Source organism: Peromyscus maniculatus, chromosome 7, assembly GCF_049852395.1.
Source record: "Peromyscus maniculatus bairdii isolate BWxNUB_F1_BW_parent chromosome 7, HU_Pman_BW_mat_3.1, whole genome shotgun sequence".
Classification (NCBI taxonomy): domain Eukaryota; kingdom Metazoa; phylum Chordata; class Mammalia; order Rodentia; family Cricetidae; genus Peromyscus; species Peromyscus maniculatus.
The window spans coordinates 39,798,267-39,817,992 of NC_134858.1; the positions used below are offsets into that span (position 1 = coordinate 39,798,267).

General features: G+C 41.0%; 1 protein-coding gene across 5 annotated transcripts in view; it reads right to left on the reverse strand.

The window, feature by feature from the left end:
- The window catches only part of Arhgef12 (Rho guanine nucleotide exchange factor 12), a 139,559-nt gene that overhangs the window by 22,542 nt on the left and 97,291 nt on the right, over positions 1 to 19,726 (reverse strand). For 3 of the 5 annotated variants that reach the window (XM_042280724.2, XM_042280722.2, XM_076576066.1), the window contains 13 exons: positions 19,620 to 19,718; positions 15,868 to 15,910; positions 15,483 to 15,588; positions 14,774 to 14,911; positions 14,180 to 14,212; positions 13,796 to 13,910; positions 12,937 to 13,042; positions 11,225 to 11,437; positions 6,047 to 6,179; positions 5,723 to 5,758; positions 5,028 to 5,182; positions 3,448 to 3,594; positions 2,458 to 2,543 (listed from right to left, as the gene is read on the reverse strand). In XM_042280724.2, the coding sequence (XP_042136658.2) occupies positions 2,458 to 2,543; positions 3,448 to 3,594; positions 5,028 to 5,182; positions 5,723 to 5,758; positions 6,047 to 6,179; positions 11,225 to 11,437; positions 12,937 to 13,042; positions 13,796 to 13,910; positions 14,180 to 14,212; positions 14,774 to 14,911; positions 15,483 to 15,588; positions 15,868 to 15,910; positions 19,620 to 19,718 (1,410 nt within the window). The remainder of the gene's footprint in view (positions 1 to 2,457; positions 2,544 to 3,447; positions 3,595 to 5,027; positions 5,183 to 5,722; positions 5,759 to 6,046; positions 6,180 to 11,224; positions 11,438 to 12,936; positions 13,043 to 13,795; positions 13,911 to 14,179; positions 14,213 to 14,773; positions 14,912 to 15,482; positions 15,589 to 15,867; positions 15,911 to 19,619; positions 19,719 to 19,726) is intronic. The other 2 variants (XM_076576065.1, XM_042280723.2) reach the window with 1 other exon arrangement.

Genomic DNA, 19,726 nt, shown 5'->3' on the forward strand with positions numbered 1-19,726 from the left:
ACATGAGACCAAGTAAGATGAGAGATGACTATAATCCTTTAGACATTCCAGGAAGCATTCTCAAATGACAAGAGACAAAACTTGTTGTGTGCACACAGTATCAATGGTGCCCAGTCCCAGTTGGTAAACCTACAAAACAATGCCTATATCTAAGTAAGAGTCAGAGAAAATCAGAGAAGGTGCAAATGAAGGTCAGGGAACAAACTGTAAGAGAACCAGGACACCTGCTGCTAGATAGTCTTTTAGACAGGACAGGGATGCTGCTTCCACAAAAATCTCAACAATATTACCACCTAAACAAGACATAACCAGCTGATAGGCCAGATAGGGTAAATGTCATAAAGCCCCTACCCTAGCTCAAGAACTACAGGCACTCAATGGCTACTGAGACAGGGAGAATCCGTTTTCTCCACGTAAGAGACTTTAAAGGTTATCCAATCCAGTGTTCATCCCAAACACATGAAAAAGCACCATCAAATGGGCTCAGTAGGTTTGTGTGCATGTGTGTGTGTGCGTGCTTGCGAGAGGATCTACGTACCAAAATAATAAAAGGGGTCATGAATTTGAGAAGAAATGGGAGAAGACACAGAAGTTGGAAATAATGTAAATATAGTATTCACATAGAAAACTTTCAAATTTAAAAACAAAACAAAATAGTAGGAGAGGGGCCGGTGAGATGGCTTAGCAGGTGAAGCGCTCATCAAGCAAGCCTGACACGTGAGTTTGATCTCAAGAACCCACTTGGAAGGAAAGAGTCAACTCCCAAGAGGAGCTGTCGTCTGGCCTCCACGCATGCACCCTGACACATGCATGCCCTCCCCCACAATTACAATAGAGAAGTAAGTTGTAAACATACAAGAAGAGGAGGTAAAGGCAGAGCTCAGAGCTAGAATTCAAGCTCAGTATGTACAAAGCCCTGGCCACAAAGCCAAGCACCACAAAAAAATAGGTAAACCAAAAGCTGAGAATATTAAATGCAAATCTAAAGACCTACTGATTTTTTATTTTTATTTTTTATTTTTTTTTAGTTTTTACAATGACTATTTTGCCCTAAATCAACCCTTGATATGCAACAGATAATAAATCAGACAGGTTTATTAATCCTGTTTTCCCTCCATTTTTTAATACAACATTGGTTAAGAATACACTTCTTGGGACCAGAGGTGGTACAATGCTTGCCTAGCATATGTAAAGCCCTGGGTTCTAGTCTTAGCACTGAAAAACAAAAATAAAACAAAGCAAAAGATCACCTTTTTATGTGTATTTTAAAAGAAACATTTAGAGCTAGGAAGATATAATCCCAGCACTCAGGAGGCACAGGCAGGTGGATCTATGTGAGTTCAAGGGCAGCTTGGTCTACAGAGCAAGTTCCAGGACAGCCAGAGCTGTTACACAAAGAAACCCTGTCTTGAAAAACAAAAAACAAAACAATACAAAACACACACACACACACACACACACACACACACACACACACACACACACACACACACACACACAGAGTTTAAATCAATGGCCAGGCATGGTTTGGCATACCTTTAATTCAGCACTTGAGAGCAGAGGCAGGCAGGTCTCTATGAGTTCCAAATTAACTGGGGCTACATAGTAAGACCTTGTCACATTTAAAAAAAAAAAAAAAAAAAAAAGAGTTCCAGACCAGCCAGGGCTAATTATGAGACCCTGACTAAAATAAAACAAAACAAAACCCCACAGTTTTTCCATTGTAGGTTTTGTGAGAACAGAAGCCACGTGTCTTGACTGCCACTGCCCCAAGAACTATACACAGTTTTGTTCCATATAAACTGACAGTCAGGGACTGAAGGGATGGCTGAGTAATTAAGAGCACTTTTTGCTCTTTCAGAGGACCAGTAATTGGTTCCCAGCACCTACATGGTGGTTCGCAACCAGCCACAACTATATATAGTTCCTGGGAATCCAGACTAGATCTGATCTGATGCGTTCTGAGACACACATGCGGTACACACACACGCACAATCATATACGTACAATAAAACCAATCTGTACAGTCAGTCAGATGAAAAAATAGAATGCAGACAGCCTCTGCATTCTTTCCTTATAGTGGAAAAAAGAAAAAATAATTTTCACTACTGACACTTATGATCTATAATTGCCTAATACTGTACAGTACATGTCTAAGATTTGAACAACAGAAGATGGTACAAATTCTGGACCACTTAAATTAGTAATATACAATACTCTTTAGCCTTTAAAACATAAGGAACCAGTGTATCCATATCTCAATGAAATCAAGCACTTAGCCTGACTGCATACTGATTACAACAAACTAACCAATGAAATAATGCTCTTGACCCTTTTTAGTTCTGCATATTAACTCGGCAAAATGTATGTGTTTGCAGTTTGGAAGCATTTATTACTTACCCTTCAATCTGATCAAGTGTCTGTAAAAGTATTAAAAGAAATTCTCAATTTCCTTACCCAGATGAGCAGATCTTCCCCAATATGATCAATAACAGAAGTCTCATTCCTCTTTCGGACAGCTTTCATTTGCTCATTCAACCCAACTGGGAGGGAAAAGAAAGAAAATTGGTAAATCCATGCTTATTTCAGTCTAAATTACTGATAGAACTAAGTAGTTAACTTTTTATTTTATTTTAATTTTCCAAGTAGTATAGCTGCTCCAATCCATAAAAATGTAATCTGTACACAGCCCTTACACTGCTAGAAGTGTAAAAAGCTCTTCCTGGAAATGAATCCTAAAGCATTACACCCTATAATTTTAGGAACTAGCATATTGCCTATAGTGTGGCTGCATCAAGTATGTATTTACTCTCAAGGCCTCATTCTGTAGCCAAGCTCAGAAAAACCCTGCATATAAATAATACCCTACATGTCAATGAAATCTAAAATTGCTCACAAAAAGCATCGCTTTGGTTGACAAACTGAATGTCAAGGGTCACAGAGAAGCAGTGACTTGCAGAGAAAGGTCTTACTACTACTTGTAGATACAGGTGTCTCCAATGGGGCAAGATACACAAAACGTGTCCTAAGCAACAAAATTATAAAACTGTTTCTGAAAATTATCCAACCATGGGATTAATATTAATCTTACTATTTATAAATATATTTGCATGCCTATTATTACATGGGAATATATATTTTAAAACTACAAAAAATATATACTGTAATTGATAGGACATTTTCAAGAGTAATTATGACTACTCATGTTTTTCACTGTAAGTACTAACTTTAGACAAGAAAACCCCAATGTTAATACTATGTTGATTATGAGGGAAAGGGTTTAGTCAAAGATCTGATTATCACTCTTTGTAGGATGTGTTCACATACAATGTCAGATATGCATAAAATTAAACTCAACTATTTGTAACGTGTTATAGAGGTGCCTTTACATAGTCATAGTCTTTACTAGAAATGTAGACACAATGATCACAAGTCAATTTCTCTTACCATGAAGTTGAAGAATATCTTCCAAATTTGAAAAAATCTTGCGTAGTTCTGAAGGTGACAGAATTCCTTCTCTGGACACTCGCTGATAGAAAACTTGGTCAAGAACCTTCAGTGTTCGGACATGAGCTCTTTCAGTGTAGAACAATTCTAGGCAGGAAGGGGAAAAGGCACAGAATATTGCTTTATTTAGACTAATTCCATGGGACCAAATATAGTATTTCATTGTTATTAGGCAGCAAATGCATTATGTAACAAATTATTTAACATTTAGAAAGGATGGTATGTCTCTAAAAAAAAAAAAAAAATCACACTGATTCCATTAAATTTTTCTACACAGCAAACTAATGAACAATATCATCAAAACTATTTTGTATTTAAAAGTTAATTAAGTTACCCCCAAATCATCCATTTACAATATGAACTTATCACACCATACAGTAAATTCTAATAACATATAGCCTTAAGCATTCTTCAGAAGTAATAGATTTAGTTTTCTATCTTTACCCATAAAGCCTCATTTCTGGAGTCATATTGTAACTAGCTCAATGTCATCAAAGATAAGATATTTATTGAAATCGGCCGGGCGGTGGTGGCGCACGCCTTTAATCCCAGCACTCGGGAGGCAGAGCCAGGCGGATCTCTGTGAGTTCGAGGCCAGCCTGGGCTACCAAGTGAGTTCCAGGAAAGGCGCAAAGCTACACAGAGAAACCCTGTCTCGAAAAACCAAAAAAAAAAAAAAAAAAAGATATTTATTGAAATCAAATCATAGGGATAGCAGAGGGTACAGCGTATGTGTCACATACTTGTTACGTACATGTTAGGGTAACTGTGATGTCAACTTGCCACAACTTAGAATCACCTGGGAAAAGAGTCTCAATTGAGTAAATGTAACAGATTGGTTTGTGGGTGTATCTGGGGTGGAGTCGTCTTATTAAAAGACATAGAAGACCCAGCACATCATGGGCAACACTATTCCCTAGGCAGGGGATCTGGGACCACACAGGACAGAAGGCTAGATGAGAACCATGGGATGGCATAGGAGCAGACACTCTTTGCTCCACTGTAGATGGGATGTGACTGGCTGCTTTGAGTTCCTGCTTCAGTTTCTCCCTCAGTAATGGTCTATAACCTGGAATTCCCCTGCCACTTTCCATTTGTCACAGCAACATAAATGAAACTGTGACAGTAACCAAGCACTGCACCCGGGCGCTCTAAACCCTACTCTTGCTCTTTTTGCTGCTGCTCCACTCATCTCCTAATGTAGCTTACTCTTGATCATCTCGGCCTACAATATCACCTCAAGGTAGTTCGAGGCTACTGTCCTAATGATGCTTTTCAAGATCCACAGCTACAATGCTAAAACATTGTAGAAAGCTAAACACCCTTTCTTTTTAGGTTATAAATACAAATTGTACAGTTTACTGCTTATGTTTAAAGGCTCAAGAATAACCCATCTAGTTTAATTTTGTCTTTGTTTAAAACAAAAGGCCAATAGAAAACAAAGCAAATCAAAAGCTGAGAGATTTGCTTCATTCCGGAAATCTCAATGTATATGGCCAACAACAGATGATTAAACTTACCATTAATCACTTCTTGTCTTTTGATCTCAGAAGGTTTCAGTCCCAGTAACACCTCTCTACTAACAAGCTGCTGCCAGTTGGGTGGATCCGTCTCCAAGTCATTTTCAAACTGTTCATCCTCACTCTGACTTTCTCCAAAGGCGATGCTGTCAAACCTAATAAAACAAACAAACAGATGGCAAATTCTCTTTGAGGGCTTCAAGTGGACAAAAAAAGACTCACAAATCTCTTGTGTTTGTTCTTGTGTACATGGATACAAGTATATATGTATACACAAGTATATGAAGCCCAGAGGCTGGCTTTAGGTGTCTTTCTTGACTGTTCTTCACTTTATTCTTTTTGACATGGTCTTGTCATGCCTGGCTTTTTACATGGGTGTTGGGCATCTGAACTGAGGTCCTCATACTTGTGGGGCAAATACTTTACCAGCTAAATTATCATCCAGCCCCATGAGTCTTACTTTACTGTAGACCAGGTAGATTTCTGCATCTGATCAGCACTGAGCCTAACACAGCCTCCTCTCTTACACACGGCTTATTCCTGTGTGTACACTTGTACACATCCATCACATGACCTGGCTACTAAGAGTTTCCTTTATACTCACAAACTATGTAGTGGGCCTCTTTTCTTTTAAGATTAGGACTTTAGAGAAGAAAGCCTCTATTGAAATGAAAGCTACTTTAAGATGCACTTACTTTCGAAAGGGTTTGGGGGTTCCATGTTCTGTCACCCTAAAATAACAGAGGATAAAGAATCACAGGAGAGCAAAATGGAGATCAAGAAAGACATATCCAAGATACCCCAAACTGGGTTAAATCCCAATGGTTGGATAAGTAATTCACCCAGATACAAGAGTTATTTGACACAAAATAACAGAAAAATTCAGTAGGATTTAATATTTACTACCAACCAGACTTCTTTCAAAACATTACACAAGAGAAAGTGCTGGCAGAAATAAAAGGTGACAGTTCAAGGCACTGTACACAATGCACAAAGCTCCCCAGCTCTCACTCAATTACCTCTCTACTTCACATTCCTCCTCCTGCACTTGATCTAACACAGGAGGTGGGAAGTCAAAAACAGTATTAGAGACACGAGGCGTGCCGTCCAAGCAGTCTCCAGGCACCGATGCTTCTCCAACTTGTTTTGATCCTAAAAGGACAAAAGTCAGTCACTAACTGTTAATAAAACAGTAACATCAATAACCAAAAAGACCTGAACCAATTCTCAGAAGAACTTCAATCTAATTCAGCCACATTCTATTTAAATAGGCTAGCTAGAATCAAAATTTAATATATAACTCTGCAAGGAACTAAAACATAAATGGGGAAAACTTTTTTTTTAATTTTATTTACTTATATTTTATATATGAGTGCTCTGCATGTGCACCTGCAGGCCAGAAGAGGGCACCAGATCTCATTACAGATGGTTATGACCCACTATGTGGTTATTGGGAATTGAACTCAGAACCTCTGGAAGAGTAGCCAGTGCTCTTAACCCTCGAGCCATCTCTCCAGCGCCCAGAAAAAACTTTTTTTTTTAAACACTATGTAGCCCTTGGCTGGCCTTGAATTCTCAGAGATCTGCCAGCTTCTGCCTCCAAAGTGCTGGGATTAAAGGTGTGCGCTACCATGCCTGGAGGAGAATCGTGTAAGAGCTGGTGAGGTGGTGCAGCAGGTAAAGGTGCTCACTTCATATGCCTGATGACCTGTTTATCCTTGTAACCTACAATGAAGGAGAATCCCGACTTCTGCAGGTTCCCTGACTTCCACACATGCCCTTTACCTCTGAACTATTGCCTACTGGTAGATTCTGGGAGAGATGTAATCATTGTCTTTAGGTGTATATCCTCTGCTGAGCCCCCTGCCCCCCTCCCCCAGGAACCAACACATAGCTCTAAACTCATGGTCACGCAGATGGCCCTGGTTAAGCTTTTGAGTCACAAAACAAAATGAACAGACATGAAGAGAGATGTGGAGAGGGGTGATGGGAGGTAGAGGTAGGAAGCGTGAGTGCTTGGTGTGCAAGGTGTACATAAATGAAATTACAAAACTAATGAAAATTAATTTTTAAAAAAATCAAGGCAAGACAAGGTACCATGTCAGCTGGGAAACTGATGAGAGCCTCCTTCTGCCTATTTTCTCATTTCTATTACCAACTGTTAGAGTGGACCAATTCCAAATAACACTTTCTCCTGATTTATCATCTGTACACAGTATTTCTTTCTGTAGTGATCCTCTCACTTAGATTACTGCCTTCACTTTCTGCCCCTCCCAATATTTGATAGTTACATTATTACTAATTGGGTTACAAGGCATTACAGAAATCCTCATAAGCCAATTAGTAATAAATCCAAATATGGATCCACTTTACTCCTTTCAAGGAGAATGTTAACTCTCTTGTCTGCCAGGCTAGGGATTTAGTGTCTATATATTTTCTTCTCGTATTCCTACACTCTGATCTGTGGTCACAATGAAATACCTATTTTGTACTTTGCCTCATAGGATGATTCTAAGTGTCTAAAAACGAATCAAGCATGTTTGCATTACTATTACCATACACACACTGTCAAATACAACCTACAGCATATATGCACACTGTTCCTGTCAGGTTAAGAAGTGTGCTAGTTTGAATATTTTCTTTCTTACTGTCTCCAATTATGCAGCTCCCTGGCCACTTAAAACAGTGATTATACTAAAGTCTCACACTCCATCAGGTGCTTCATGATCAGGACACTTGTCTTGCTTCCTTTTTTTTTATTGTGTGTGTGTGCGCGCTTAAGTCAGAGGACAACTTGCAGAAGCTTCTCCTCTCATTCAATCACTTAGGGTCCAGGACTGAGCTCAAATAGTCAGCCTTTATGGCAAGCACCTCACCTGCTGAGCCATCTCACCAGCCCTCATTTTATTTATTGTGTAAACATCTGTCTGCATGTATCCCTGAAGGCCAGAAGAGGGTGCCAAATCTCATTACAGATGGTTGTGAGCCCACATGTGGTTGCTGGAAATGAACTCAGGACCTCTAGAAAGGAGCAGCCAATGCTCTTAACCTCTGAGCCATCTCTCCAGCCCTCATTTTGTTAGTGAGATAGGGTCTCACTATGTAGCCCAAACTGGCCTGCAACTTGCAACCCATGTCCCAAGATCCATGTGCCACTTCATCCAGTTTGCTTCATGTTTCAAGTATGACTTACTTTCTTGAACAATTGTTTTTCTTTGCACTTCTAAATCTTTTCTTTTATTGGCAAAGTAATATAATTTTATCAAGTCTCAATTTTTTTCTCTTTCTGCTACCTCATACTACCAACTGCTTAAAAATTCTTCTTTTACTTTTTCCATGTGTAGTATATGTATGAGTGGGTGTGTCTAAGTGAACTTAAGTGTGGAGACTACAGACCAACATATGGTATCTTCCTTAATAGTTCTCTATCTTATACTTTTGAGACAGGATCTCTCAAGTAGCCAAGAGATTACTGGCTCACTGGCTAGCTAGTGAGCTCTAAGAATGCGTCTGTTTGCCCACCACACTAGGGCTATGTCCCACTGGACCCAGCTTTTATGTGGCTGCTCAAGACCCTAACTCTGGTCCTTATGCTCTTACAACAGGAATTGAATGACTAAACCATCTTCCCAGCCCCACTCTCTTTTCTACTCCTGGCTTTCTGTGATCCAATCTGGAGCCATGGTCCCTTGGCCTGGGACACCATCCCTGCCTTTTGCTGCTCTGCTGCTGCTGTTTCCTGTACCCCATGACTTTCTTTCTTTTTCTCTCATCTTGCAGAAGTATAGCCTGCAATGTTCAAGGAGTGAGGAGTTTCAGATAAACTTTAGATTACATACCTGAAAATGTCTTCATCCATTCTTCCTATCTGACAGATTATTTAAAATACACAACTAAAAGTAAAAACCATTTTCTTGCAGAAAGCTGAAAGCCATATTCTTTCCTATTCCATCATTCACTGCTACATTGTGCAGTGTGACACAACACCATTTTCATTTTCTAAATCTTACACGGTTTCATTAATTGACACCCAACAGTGGCTGGCTCTCCTCGAGCCTTTTCTGGGTAAAAGCATTTGTTATTCTTGACTCTGGGAGTCCCTTTCTGGGAGACCCTTTCCTCCTTTCTCTGCCTCTCTTCCGCATTCTCTGCTGACTCTGAGAGAAAGACAAATGTCTTCTCTAGGGATTCCCTGCATATTCTTCTCACTCAAGTTTCAGTGTTTTGTTGTTGTTTTAATTCTTACATATATTCTAAAACATGACTTTCAGGGTTTTACACACACACACACACACACACACAGAGAGAGAGAATACTTTAAATACTGGAAACTGTAGCATTCTAAAAACACGTTCATAGACTTTTTAGTGCTCCATCAAGGGGATTCTAACTTCTCTCTTCTGGAGTAGTGACTTGCTTCTAACTCTCCCCCCCCCCTCCCCCGCCCCCCAAATCGGGTTTCTCTGTGTAGTTCCGGTGCCTGACCTGGATCTCACTCTGTAGACCAGGCTGGCCTTGAACTCACAGAGATCCACCTGGTTCTGCCTCCCCGAGTGCTGGGATTAAAGGCGTGTGCCACCACCGCCTGGCAGCTTCTAATTTTTTGAGGTGACAGTAGAGCTTTCTTCTTGTCTTTCCTTTAGATCACTTTGAGGAGTCAGCTACAGTGGCCTGGAACATTCAAGCAGCTCTTAAAAAGTCCATGTGGCTCCAAGTTGAGGCCTCACCTAGGTGGCATGGAGGAGTATGTTTCCTAATTTTCCGAGAGACCTCAAGTTGGAACCACCTAGCCAAGCAGCTAGGAAGTTCTTCACTCACAGAAGTGAGATAATATTTTCTACCTTATGCTATTAAACCTGGAGTAATTTATCACAACAGTTAACAACAATAATTGTTCTACTATAATTAACTGTTAAAGTTTATCTCTGAAATCTTTTTCATGGAATCCTATTCTTTACAATTTCTTTAATGTCCCAAGTACACTATCTTAGAGACATTTTTAAAGTTTATTATATATTATCAAAATGAAGCTGCTTCTCTGGGGGTAGCTTTTCTACTCTATACTCTCCTTTATGTCACTGTTTAAAATGCCTGGCACTTCAAACACCTGTGTATTACCTTAGGTCTTACCTCTAGCAAGTACATTTTCCCAAAAATGAATAATGATGTTCATACTGAAGAATGAAAAACTCAACTGTATAGCTGACTTGGCCTTTTTTTGCTGCTGTGTGGAAATAGTTCTGGTCCAAATATTTGACCTCTTCTTACTGCTGAATTCTCATTAACTTAGAAATAAAATCTCCAGTGTCTCATTTTTATAAAGAGGTTTTGTTTTTTTCTTTAATTGATCTGGGGGCTGTCACAATGAAACCTGCTTGCCTCCAAGCCTGATGACCTGAGTTTCATCCCTGGAACTCATGTGGTGGGGGGACACATAAGACTGTCTGAGAACTCTAAGTGTGAAAGCTACCTAACAGCCACACTAGAGCAAGTCTTCCTTTCCATGACTTGGGTGCCTGTGCACACTGTGTGCCTTCCCTTCCTCTGAGCACCTCTCTCTATCCTGTCCCTCATGCTTGAGCTGCATTAAATAAATGTCCTTATTAAACCCAAGTGTTTCTTCTAGAAAACAAAACAGAGCACCTACCTACCTGCCAATAACAACTAGCCAGTTTCCTCAATTCCTCTTAACTTGCTTTCCTGGAATTGTTACAATCTCAAATTTTTACTATTGTTGGGTCCTGTCTTTTTTTTTATGAACAGGGTCTCACTATGTATCCTTGGCTGGCCTTGAACTTGTGATCCTTCTGCTTTTGCCTCTTGAAGAATAAGACTCTAGGTGTATTACCACACCCAGGGAATCCAATGTGAATTTTTAATTTTGTGGCTTTCTGTGTGCAACTTATAAGCTGCAAATGGCATGCATCTGTGCAACATTAATGTGTGTCAGCACCAGAACAAAAGTAACATCTCAAGAGTTCAGTGAGTGCTATTTTATATTTTTGTTTGGTTTGGGATTTTTGAAAACACCTATCATTCATTCAGCTCATGTTTATTGCAGACACTAGAGTACTAAAATATTTGAATCAAAGAAACCTGGATTCAGTTTCAATTAAAATACTGTCTCTCCATTGTTTTTTCGGTGTGTTTATATCCAAATCTTGATCCCAAGTTAGGCTGACTGCAGCAACACTTACCTGTATCATTCTCTTTCCCTCCCTCTTGGGAAAGGGCAGCCCCTGAAGTGGCAGAGGATATGGTACTGGCAGGCAGGAATCCAGTGTCTGTTCCTTCGTTGATTAATCCACTCTGGCGCAACTTGGCAGGGTCCTGAGGCTCAGGACTCACAGACGAGGGTGTCGATAAGTGCTTCGGGTGGCGTAGTTTCTGTATCTCCATGGCCCTGCCAACTAAACAGGAAGCACTGGTTAGCAGCCTAGAGGAGGGCCAGGGGAGATGAAAATATCTCAAGAAGTGTCTACAATTACTACACACAGCAAGGGACAGACACAAAGAGGAAAGGAGATGGAAAGATGGGAGATGAATGAAGGAAAAAGTGGAAAAAGGAGAGAGCAGATGAGAAAATGGAAGACGGGTGGAACGGGGAAGGAAGGATGGAAAAAGAAGAGGTGGAGAGAGCAGGGGTAGTGAAGGCAGAGGGAATGCTGAGACACACAGAGATGGAGAGTTTTACCACTTGTAACAATAACGAGGCAGCCTTTATCTCTGAACTTATCACGCCCCACCCCACTTTTCCTCTGCTTCACAATGTCACCATAATAAGGTGTCAAAGATCATCTTGCTCACTGCTCTAGTTCACACCAGGTACTTTCAGAAACTGCAGACAGTCAGGTAGCCTTCTGCTACCTTACACATTCTCCATGGCTCTGTAAAGCCCACATTTAAGTCCATCCTCCGAAACTCTTTCTGCACCCCACAAAGTCAGGGTCAGCAACTGTGAAACCCTCCAACTCTTCTCCCTCTCTCTGAAGACTTCCTCTACTAGTCACAACTTCCCAACCTGTGCCCCTGGCATTTGCATGAGGACTCCTCATGTTCTGGAGATGTGGCATCACTGTTTCGCAACCATTGTGCCATGCCCGCCCGCCAGGATCTCCAGATGTGGAAACATCTCAGAGGAGAAACACAGCACGGACTGGCTACCTCCCCGCAGTACCACACGCCTGCCTCTGCTGCAGTCGCGTCTGGTGGTCTCATCTCTCTGTGAGGATGGGGGTGGCAGGATATCAGAGAACCACGATGGACAGGCAGAGAGTGAATAATAGTAAGAACAGAGAGGTTACACAAGTCATGGTGGAGCAATGTGTGACCAAGTGTAGGTGTGTGTGCATGCGTGTGTGCATGTGTCCACATGTGCAGGTGCACATGTGTGTGCAGGTCTGAATGTGTGGAGGCCAGAAGACAACTCAGGGTGCCATTTCCATTCTTCATCACGGTCCACGCTCCTTTTTGAGATAAACTCAGTAAGGAGGCCTGGCTAGCAGGCCAGTGATCCGTCTGTCTCTGGCTCTCCAGTGGTGGGATTACAGATACAAACCACCACATTAGGCCTTTTGCCTCCTCAACATGGGTTCTACAGAACTAGTTCCCAGGCTCAAAACCTTTTTTTTTTTTTTTTTTTAATTTAGTCAATGTAACTTAAATACACACGTATGAAACCAGAAGTAGTAAGTCATGACAGTCATGTGATGGTGCACTGTCACTGATGACGATGTTTACAATTAACACAGCAACACGGAGGGACGTAGTTCAGAAACAGCACTGGAAGCAAGCGAGACACAGTGAGCATCAGCAACATCATCTCCAGAGCAGCCGCCTCCTGCAGTGCATCCTGCCAAACAATCTTCCGAGTAAGGGCAGCAGGGACACGCCTCAAGCTTCAACATACTTGCACTGTTGTCATGGCGGCTGGGTCTCCTTGGGGGTCCCAAAATGCTGGGGAATCCTCTTCGCTTCCCCTTTTCTTCACCCTCTCTGTCTTTCTTCATGCTCTGCTAAATTTGAGGTACAATTACAATAAGATAAGAGACATCAACCAGTGGGTTTTGCTGTTGGTGCTTTCAAACACAGCGATGTGATTCCAATGGCTGGTTGACAGGACTGGTGAAATGCAAATCAAAGCACCCACTGGAGCTTGGCAAGCTGTATGTGAACCTCAAACTCAAGATGCCTTACTTTTTATCTACGCATCTTTGGATTTGAGACAGCATCTAATGTAGTCTAGGCTGGATCCTCCTGCTTGTACCCCAAGTGCTGGTAGTACAGGCCTGCAACTACCATGCTTAGATTCCTTTACAATAGAAACAATACTCTTAGAAAAAAAATAATAAAAGGGCAATTTTACCAAAATCTTGTAGACAAAAATTTACATATTTGTCAGGATACTGTTTTACATCATTTGTTCATCCACTCAGCAGTTTCATAATACATGGAGGCATCATGCTAAAAACTGAGGACACAGAAATGAAGAACATGCTGCCCTTCATAGATCTTTACAATCTAACAAACATTAAATAAAACCAAACAACTATGAACTGAGCCAGGTACCCTGAGGCATAAGGCACTATGTTGTAGATGGCAGGCATACAGACTCTTCATATTATTCAACAATAATAAGCTTATATATGTGTTTCACTAGATGTTTAGTTGTTTTATGGAAGGCCAAGTTAGACCTATTATGATGCATAGTGCTAATGCGCTGGTTTAATAAAGCAAGACAGCCCACTCTACTGTTTTCCCAGTCTCACCTTGATCTTCGGAAGGAATCCAATCCGACCCCGCTTGTGCTCCAAGTTTCGAGGTTCTTTCACTTTTACTCCCAAATGCTTCATATACATGAGAATAACATACTGCATTGTGGAACTGGAGGAGAAATGATTAAGTAAAATAAGAGTTCTGACGTGAGAAGGATGGTCAGAATAAAGAGATGGAATGATTTCTAGAGCCCCAGTGTTGGAAAATTAGTCAAGGCAGAAACTGAAGAACTGCACACAGACACTGATTCTATGATAGTAGAGTTCTAGTCAAATAAAATACAGGCCACCAGAGGGAGCCGACAACCTACACAAGTGAAAAGAAACTGTGATTTAAGGAAGACAGAGAATAGCTCTAGTGGGAAAACATTTGATTACCTCCTTTCCTCTTCCACAGCCTGAGCAGTCATCCTAAAAATAAAAATATTTTAAGATGAAATACATACATCTGAGGATGATCTATAACTCAGTGGCAGAGTAGTCACCTAGCAATGTACAAGATCCTGACTGAGTTCAACCCCCAGTACCATCAAAAAGATCCAAGAAACACATTTAATCAGAGATTTGCTACTAAGCTCAGACACCTGAAACAATAGGAAAGAACTAAATGCTTTGGGTCCCCAGCTACATCCAGAATAAAATACTGACATAACTCTAATCCCCAACTGACCCACACAATTTCACAACCACGTTAGTAGTTTAACATGTTTTATAGCAACAAGTATTTCCAAAGCCTGGGAATTAAGCAGTGAAAGTGTTCACCTGACTTTGATCACTGATTACAAGTTTGGAGTTACTCATTAACCAACACTCAGAAAAAAGAAGGCAAGAACTTTAAATTACCAAGAAAAAATTCTGTTTCCAAGTGTTATGACAAATAGTTCTACATGTACAATCTGAGAGGCCCGTTAGATCTGTTCAAAGAGTACTTCAAGCAAAATTAGCATTACTTCACATAGTTCTGTGACTTACAACACTTCTTCAATTTTGGTAACAATCTGTTCCGCACATGCTCGCTCCTTCTCCAGAGTTACTCGGTCCTTGTCTCTCTCTGCATCAAGTTTAGTCAGCTCACTCTCAGCCAAAGTCAGTCCCATGCTACGTTTCTGTCTAAAAGGGTTAGGGGGTAAATATCTCAGCTAACAGAGAGCAAAACATTTCCTTCTAGTTGTCTAGACAGTCCTAGCTACAAGTTTCTAGGGACAGGTAGAACGTCATATTTCCTACTTGTGACGAAGTCGGGCAGGGTTCTAGTGGTGGTCACTGCAGAGGACACCTACCTTGAAGAAACACACTAGCACAGACATAGCACCGAGCCTGACTCCTGAAAGGGCACGAATGGAGACTATGGACTCTGAAGTTCTCATCCAACCCTTTGACTTCAGGTGCCTAATATGTTTAATTAGCAGGGATACGGCCATATGGTTTACCTAGTGATGAAATACTTCGTATGTAACTTTTTCCTATTTAAAACATATCAGGGTTTTTTCTTATTTATTTGTTTTGGTTTACTGAGACAGTTTCTCTGTGTAGTCTTGGCTGTCCTGGAAATCGCTCTGTAGACCAGGCTGGCCTCAAACTCACAGAGATCCACCCACCTCTGCCTCCTGAGTGCTGGGATTAAAGGTCTGCACCACCACCACCCAGCAAGCATATCAAGTTTTATTTAACACCAACTTACCGAAAATCTTCCAAGTGCCTCTGAACTTCAGGGTGGACTCTCTCCTGCATTGTTTGAATGTAGTGCCGATGCAGGTCCTCAGGAATAAGCTCAGGTCTTCTCTTTTCTGCAAACAAAGGGATTATTTGATCTAAACAATATTCTGTGTGGCCTGACGCTGACAACGCAACATTACACAGCACAAACTGAACTTAATACAGCAGAGAGGTTACTTAGTGCGGTTAACATGCTTCCTGCCAGAATTCAATCTCAACTTTTCGATATGTTAGACTCCCTTTCTGCTGGGATTCACGTGATTAAATCAGTGTACACTGACAAACAATAAAACATCGGAACTGAGGCAAGCCACATTTCTACGGAGATGTTAATCTTCCAGGAAACTTACCTAGATCCACTGAGATTTCCTCGGGAACGGGGACTTTCAGGTGCTGAAAGAGAGGGCAGAGAACAGGTCAAACAGCACTGCAGACTTCTGTGCTGCACAGAAGAACATGTGTAAATCACTCTTAAAGGTGTGTTCCACAATCCAGCCTCACTCGTTCAAGTGTCACAGTCCTCTCGAGTCTACTGCTTAACACAGAACCAAACTCCTTCCCATCTCACTAGACAGCAGAACAAATGCTTCAGTACTACTCCAGATAACTATCTGACATCGGCTTACTAAAAACAACGGTCAGTATAGTCAGCTATACACTATTTGAAGAATACAAGTAAAGCCTAAACTATGTGTATATTACACCGGAAAAACTGACTCATATGTAGGCATGATTTTAATTTCTGAATGTGAATCTTATTCAAAAGATCACATTATTCTCAGCAGTTTTCTTAGGTGAATTTTTAGAAATCTCAAGGTATACTCCCAATGAGGGATTACTGGATGTTGTGTTAAGTTTTTGAGTCTTAAAATCCCCAGTAACCATCTGTATGTAGTTCCTGCTGTAGAACTAAGGCAATCATCTTCCAATTAACATTTTTCTATGCCAAATTTCTCCCAGTAAGCATGGAGACTTTGGTCACATTGTCAGAATGCAGTGCTCTTGATACAACAATTTGACAGAAAATATTATTTTGTATTCAGAGGAAGTATCTTATCACACTTATTTTGTACTGAACACCTACTAAAGTCATATACTTCCTAAATTTAAATAATTCCTATTTAAATTTGAAAATAAGTCAGTGTTAAAGTATTATGAGACCCTTACATTATTTATTTTGGTGTGTGTATGTGATGTGTGCGCACATGAGTGGATTTGCTTGCCCATGCATGAATCTGTGGAGGCTAATGTTAGATAGTCCCTCTATCACTCTCTATCGGCTTCTTTTGAGATAGCTCTCTCACTGAAGCTGGTACTGATTCCATTGGACTGACTGGCTGGAGAGCCCTGGGGTCCTTGTCTTCACCCCTTCCCTCCTAGCACTGGGATTGCAAGTGTGCACAGCCATGCCTGGCTTTTTATGTGAGTGCAAACATCTAATTCAGGTACTTATACTTGCACAACAAGCACTTTACCCTCTGAATAAGCCATCTCTCTGGTCCCTTGTGTTCACTTTTAGGAAGAGTGATATGGCAAGACATGTTCATGCATGTCTGTAATCCCAACACTTGGGACTCAGATAGAGAATCTGGAGCCCAAGGACCGCCTGAACTATAGTGAGACTTTGTTTCAATGAAAAGGGAAAAGAAAAGACATGAGAAACTGGAAAAAAAGCATTTTTAGCAGAGGTGCAAAAAAGTACATGTGGGGTGGTGATATAGCTCAGTAGTAGAGCCTTTCTTGGCATATCATGACAAGGATTTAAGTCCCAGTATCACAAATATAAAATAAGAACTAACTCATCTATACAGCTAAGGATGAAATAATTACAATTTGTCACTTAAAAGAGAGCCAACCCTTTCATATGGATTCTTCTTATTCTTTAATGCTAGCACAGATCATGAGCAGTAAACAGGCAGGTATACAGTGTGATGGAAGCCACGCTATAGCTGGTTATTTTCTTTCTCCTCACCACACCAGCAGTTCTCAACCTGTGGGTCATGACTCCTTGGGCACGTTGGTGGTGGAACAACCCTTTCTGAGGGGTTACATATCAGATATCCTGCATAGCAGATTATTTATATTATGATCACAACAATATCAAAATTACAATTATAAAGTAGCAACGAAAATAGTGTTATGGTTGGAGGTCACCACAACATGAGGAATTTCATTAAAGGGTCGAAGCATTAGGAAGGTTGAGATCCAGTTTCAACACTCTTTCCAGGAAAAAGCAGGGTCGGGGCTGGGCTGCAAAGATGACTCAGTGGCTAAGAGCACTTGCTGATCTTACAGAGGACTGAACAGAGCTCAGTTAGGGCCTGACCCTCTCTTCTGGCATCCAGTCACTGACACACAGTTGGCACATACTCACAGATACAACAAACATACATAAATAAAAGTCAGGAAAATACAAAAATTGAGAAAATCCTAGGGAGGAAGTGATGAAGATTAGAGTCTGAAGCACCACTGTAGAGAACAGATGTGAGAGAACAAGGGCTGGAAAGGTGGCAGAGTGCTTGCCTAGAATTCATTGAGCCATGAGTGTCATCCCAGCACCTCATAAAGCCAGATACAGTAGCACATGCCTTAATCCCTGCAACTGGGAAATAGAGGCAAGACATCTATTTAGATGATCTAAGTTAAGGTCATCTTCAGTGACATACTAAATTCATGGCTGGCCTGAAACCCTGTGCAAACATAAAGGAAACCAGAGGGGAGAGATGACTGGAGAGATGGCTCATACAGATGAGTGCTTGCTATATAAGCAGGAGGAGCTGAGGACCTAAACTGAGGAGGTCCTCAGCATCCACATAAAAGCAGGGCTTGGCGGTGTGTGACTGTAAGCTAGCAATGAGGAGGCAGACACAGGCAGACCCCTGGAGCACACTGATCAGTAAGTCTAACTGAATCAGTCAGTTGAGATTCAGTGAGAAAACTGGTCTCAAAAAATAAGGTGGAAGGCCAGGGATATGGCTAAACAGGTAAGGTACTGGCCACCAAGCCTGAACCCTGAATTCAATCCCTGGGCTCCACACAGTATAAGAACCAACTTCTACAGGTTGCCATCTGACCTCCATGCTCACATCTTAGCACAAGTGTGCCCACACTCACACCAATAAAGAAATTTAATGATAATAGAGTACAAAGCAATAGAGAAAGACACCTGATATTGACCTCTGGCCTCCACATGTACATGCAGATGTGTGTGCACACACGAAAATGTGCGCGCACACACACACACACACACACACACACACACACACACACACAAAGGAAACAATTTTTATTTTAAAAGATCAACCAAACAAAAAAGTGAAGGGATAAGGGCCAAGCAACAAGACCATCCAAGCAAGTACTAAGGGCTATTATTTACCCTTACTTAGTAATGCACATGATAAAATTCAGCTTAAAATAAAAGACTTAAAAAATTAAAAATCTTATTAGCTGTGTGTGTGTGTGTGTGTGTGTGTGTGTGTGTGTGTGTGTGTGTGTGTGTGTACACATTACAATTATTCTCTACCTTACTGTTTGTGACAGAATCTCTCACCAAAACTGAAGCTCACGAGTTTGGCTAAACCTCCTGGCCAGCAAGCCCCCAGGATCCTCCCGTCTCTGCCTTCTAGGAATCAGCCTTTGCATGTGAATGCTGAGGACCAACCTTGGGCCTTTCTGCTTTTGCAGCAAGCACTTTGCCAACTGAGCTACTTTCCTAGCATTGCTATTGGTAAAACAAAGCACTGCTGTCACTGATTTGAGTGTGTGACCTTTTTCACCACTTTTGAGTTAAGTTTGTGTCTCTAATGTTCAAGGGGGCCACTCCGAATTCAATTATCCTTTAGATCCTAATATATGTCTGTCATTTGTATTATCTTTTTTATTCCCCATTCTAATCATGCACATATAAATTTCCAAATATACATATTCCCTAAAATCAATTAGAAGATTTCATATACCCACATTTAATTTAGAAATTATTTTTAAGCCAGCCAAGCATAATCAAGAACTGAGATATAATATGGATGTCCCAAAGCAGGAAGTCAGGGTCACTAAGACAATGCACGAACTGAAGGAAAGCTCCTAGGAGAACTTGGTAACTTACTGCAGATCGGTCCAGGAAGAACTGATGAAACTCCAGGAAGACGCGCCGAGTCTCCTTGGAGTTGGTCTGCTTATACAGGTCTGAATAGAGATAACAGAGCTGTCATG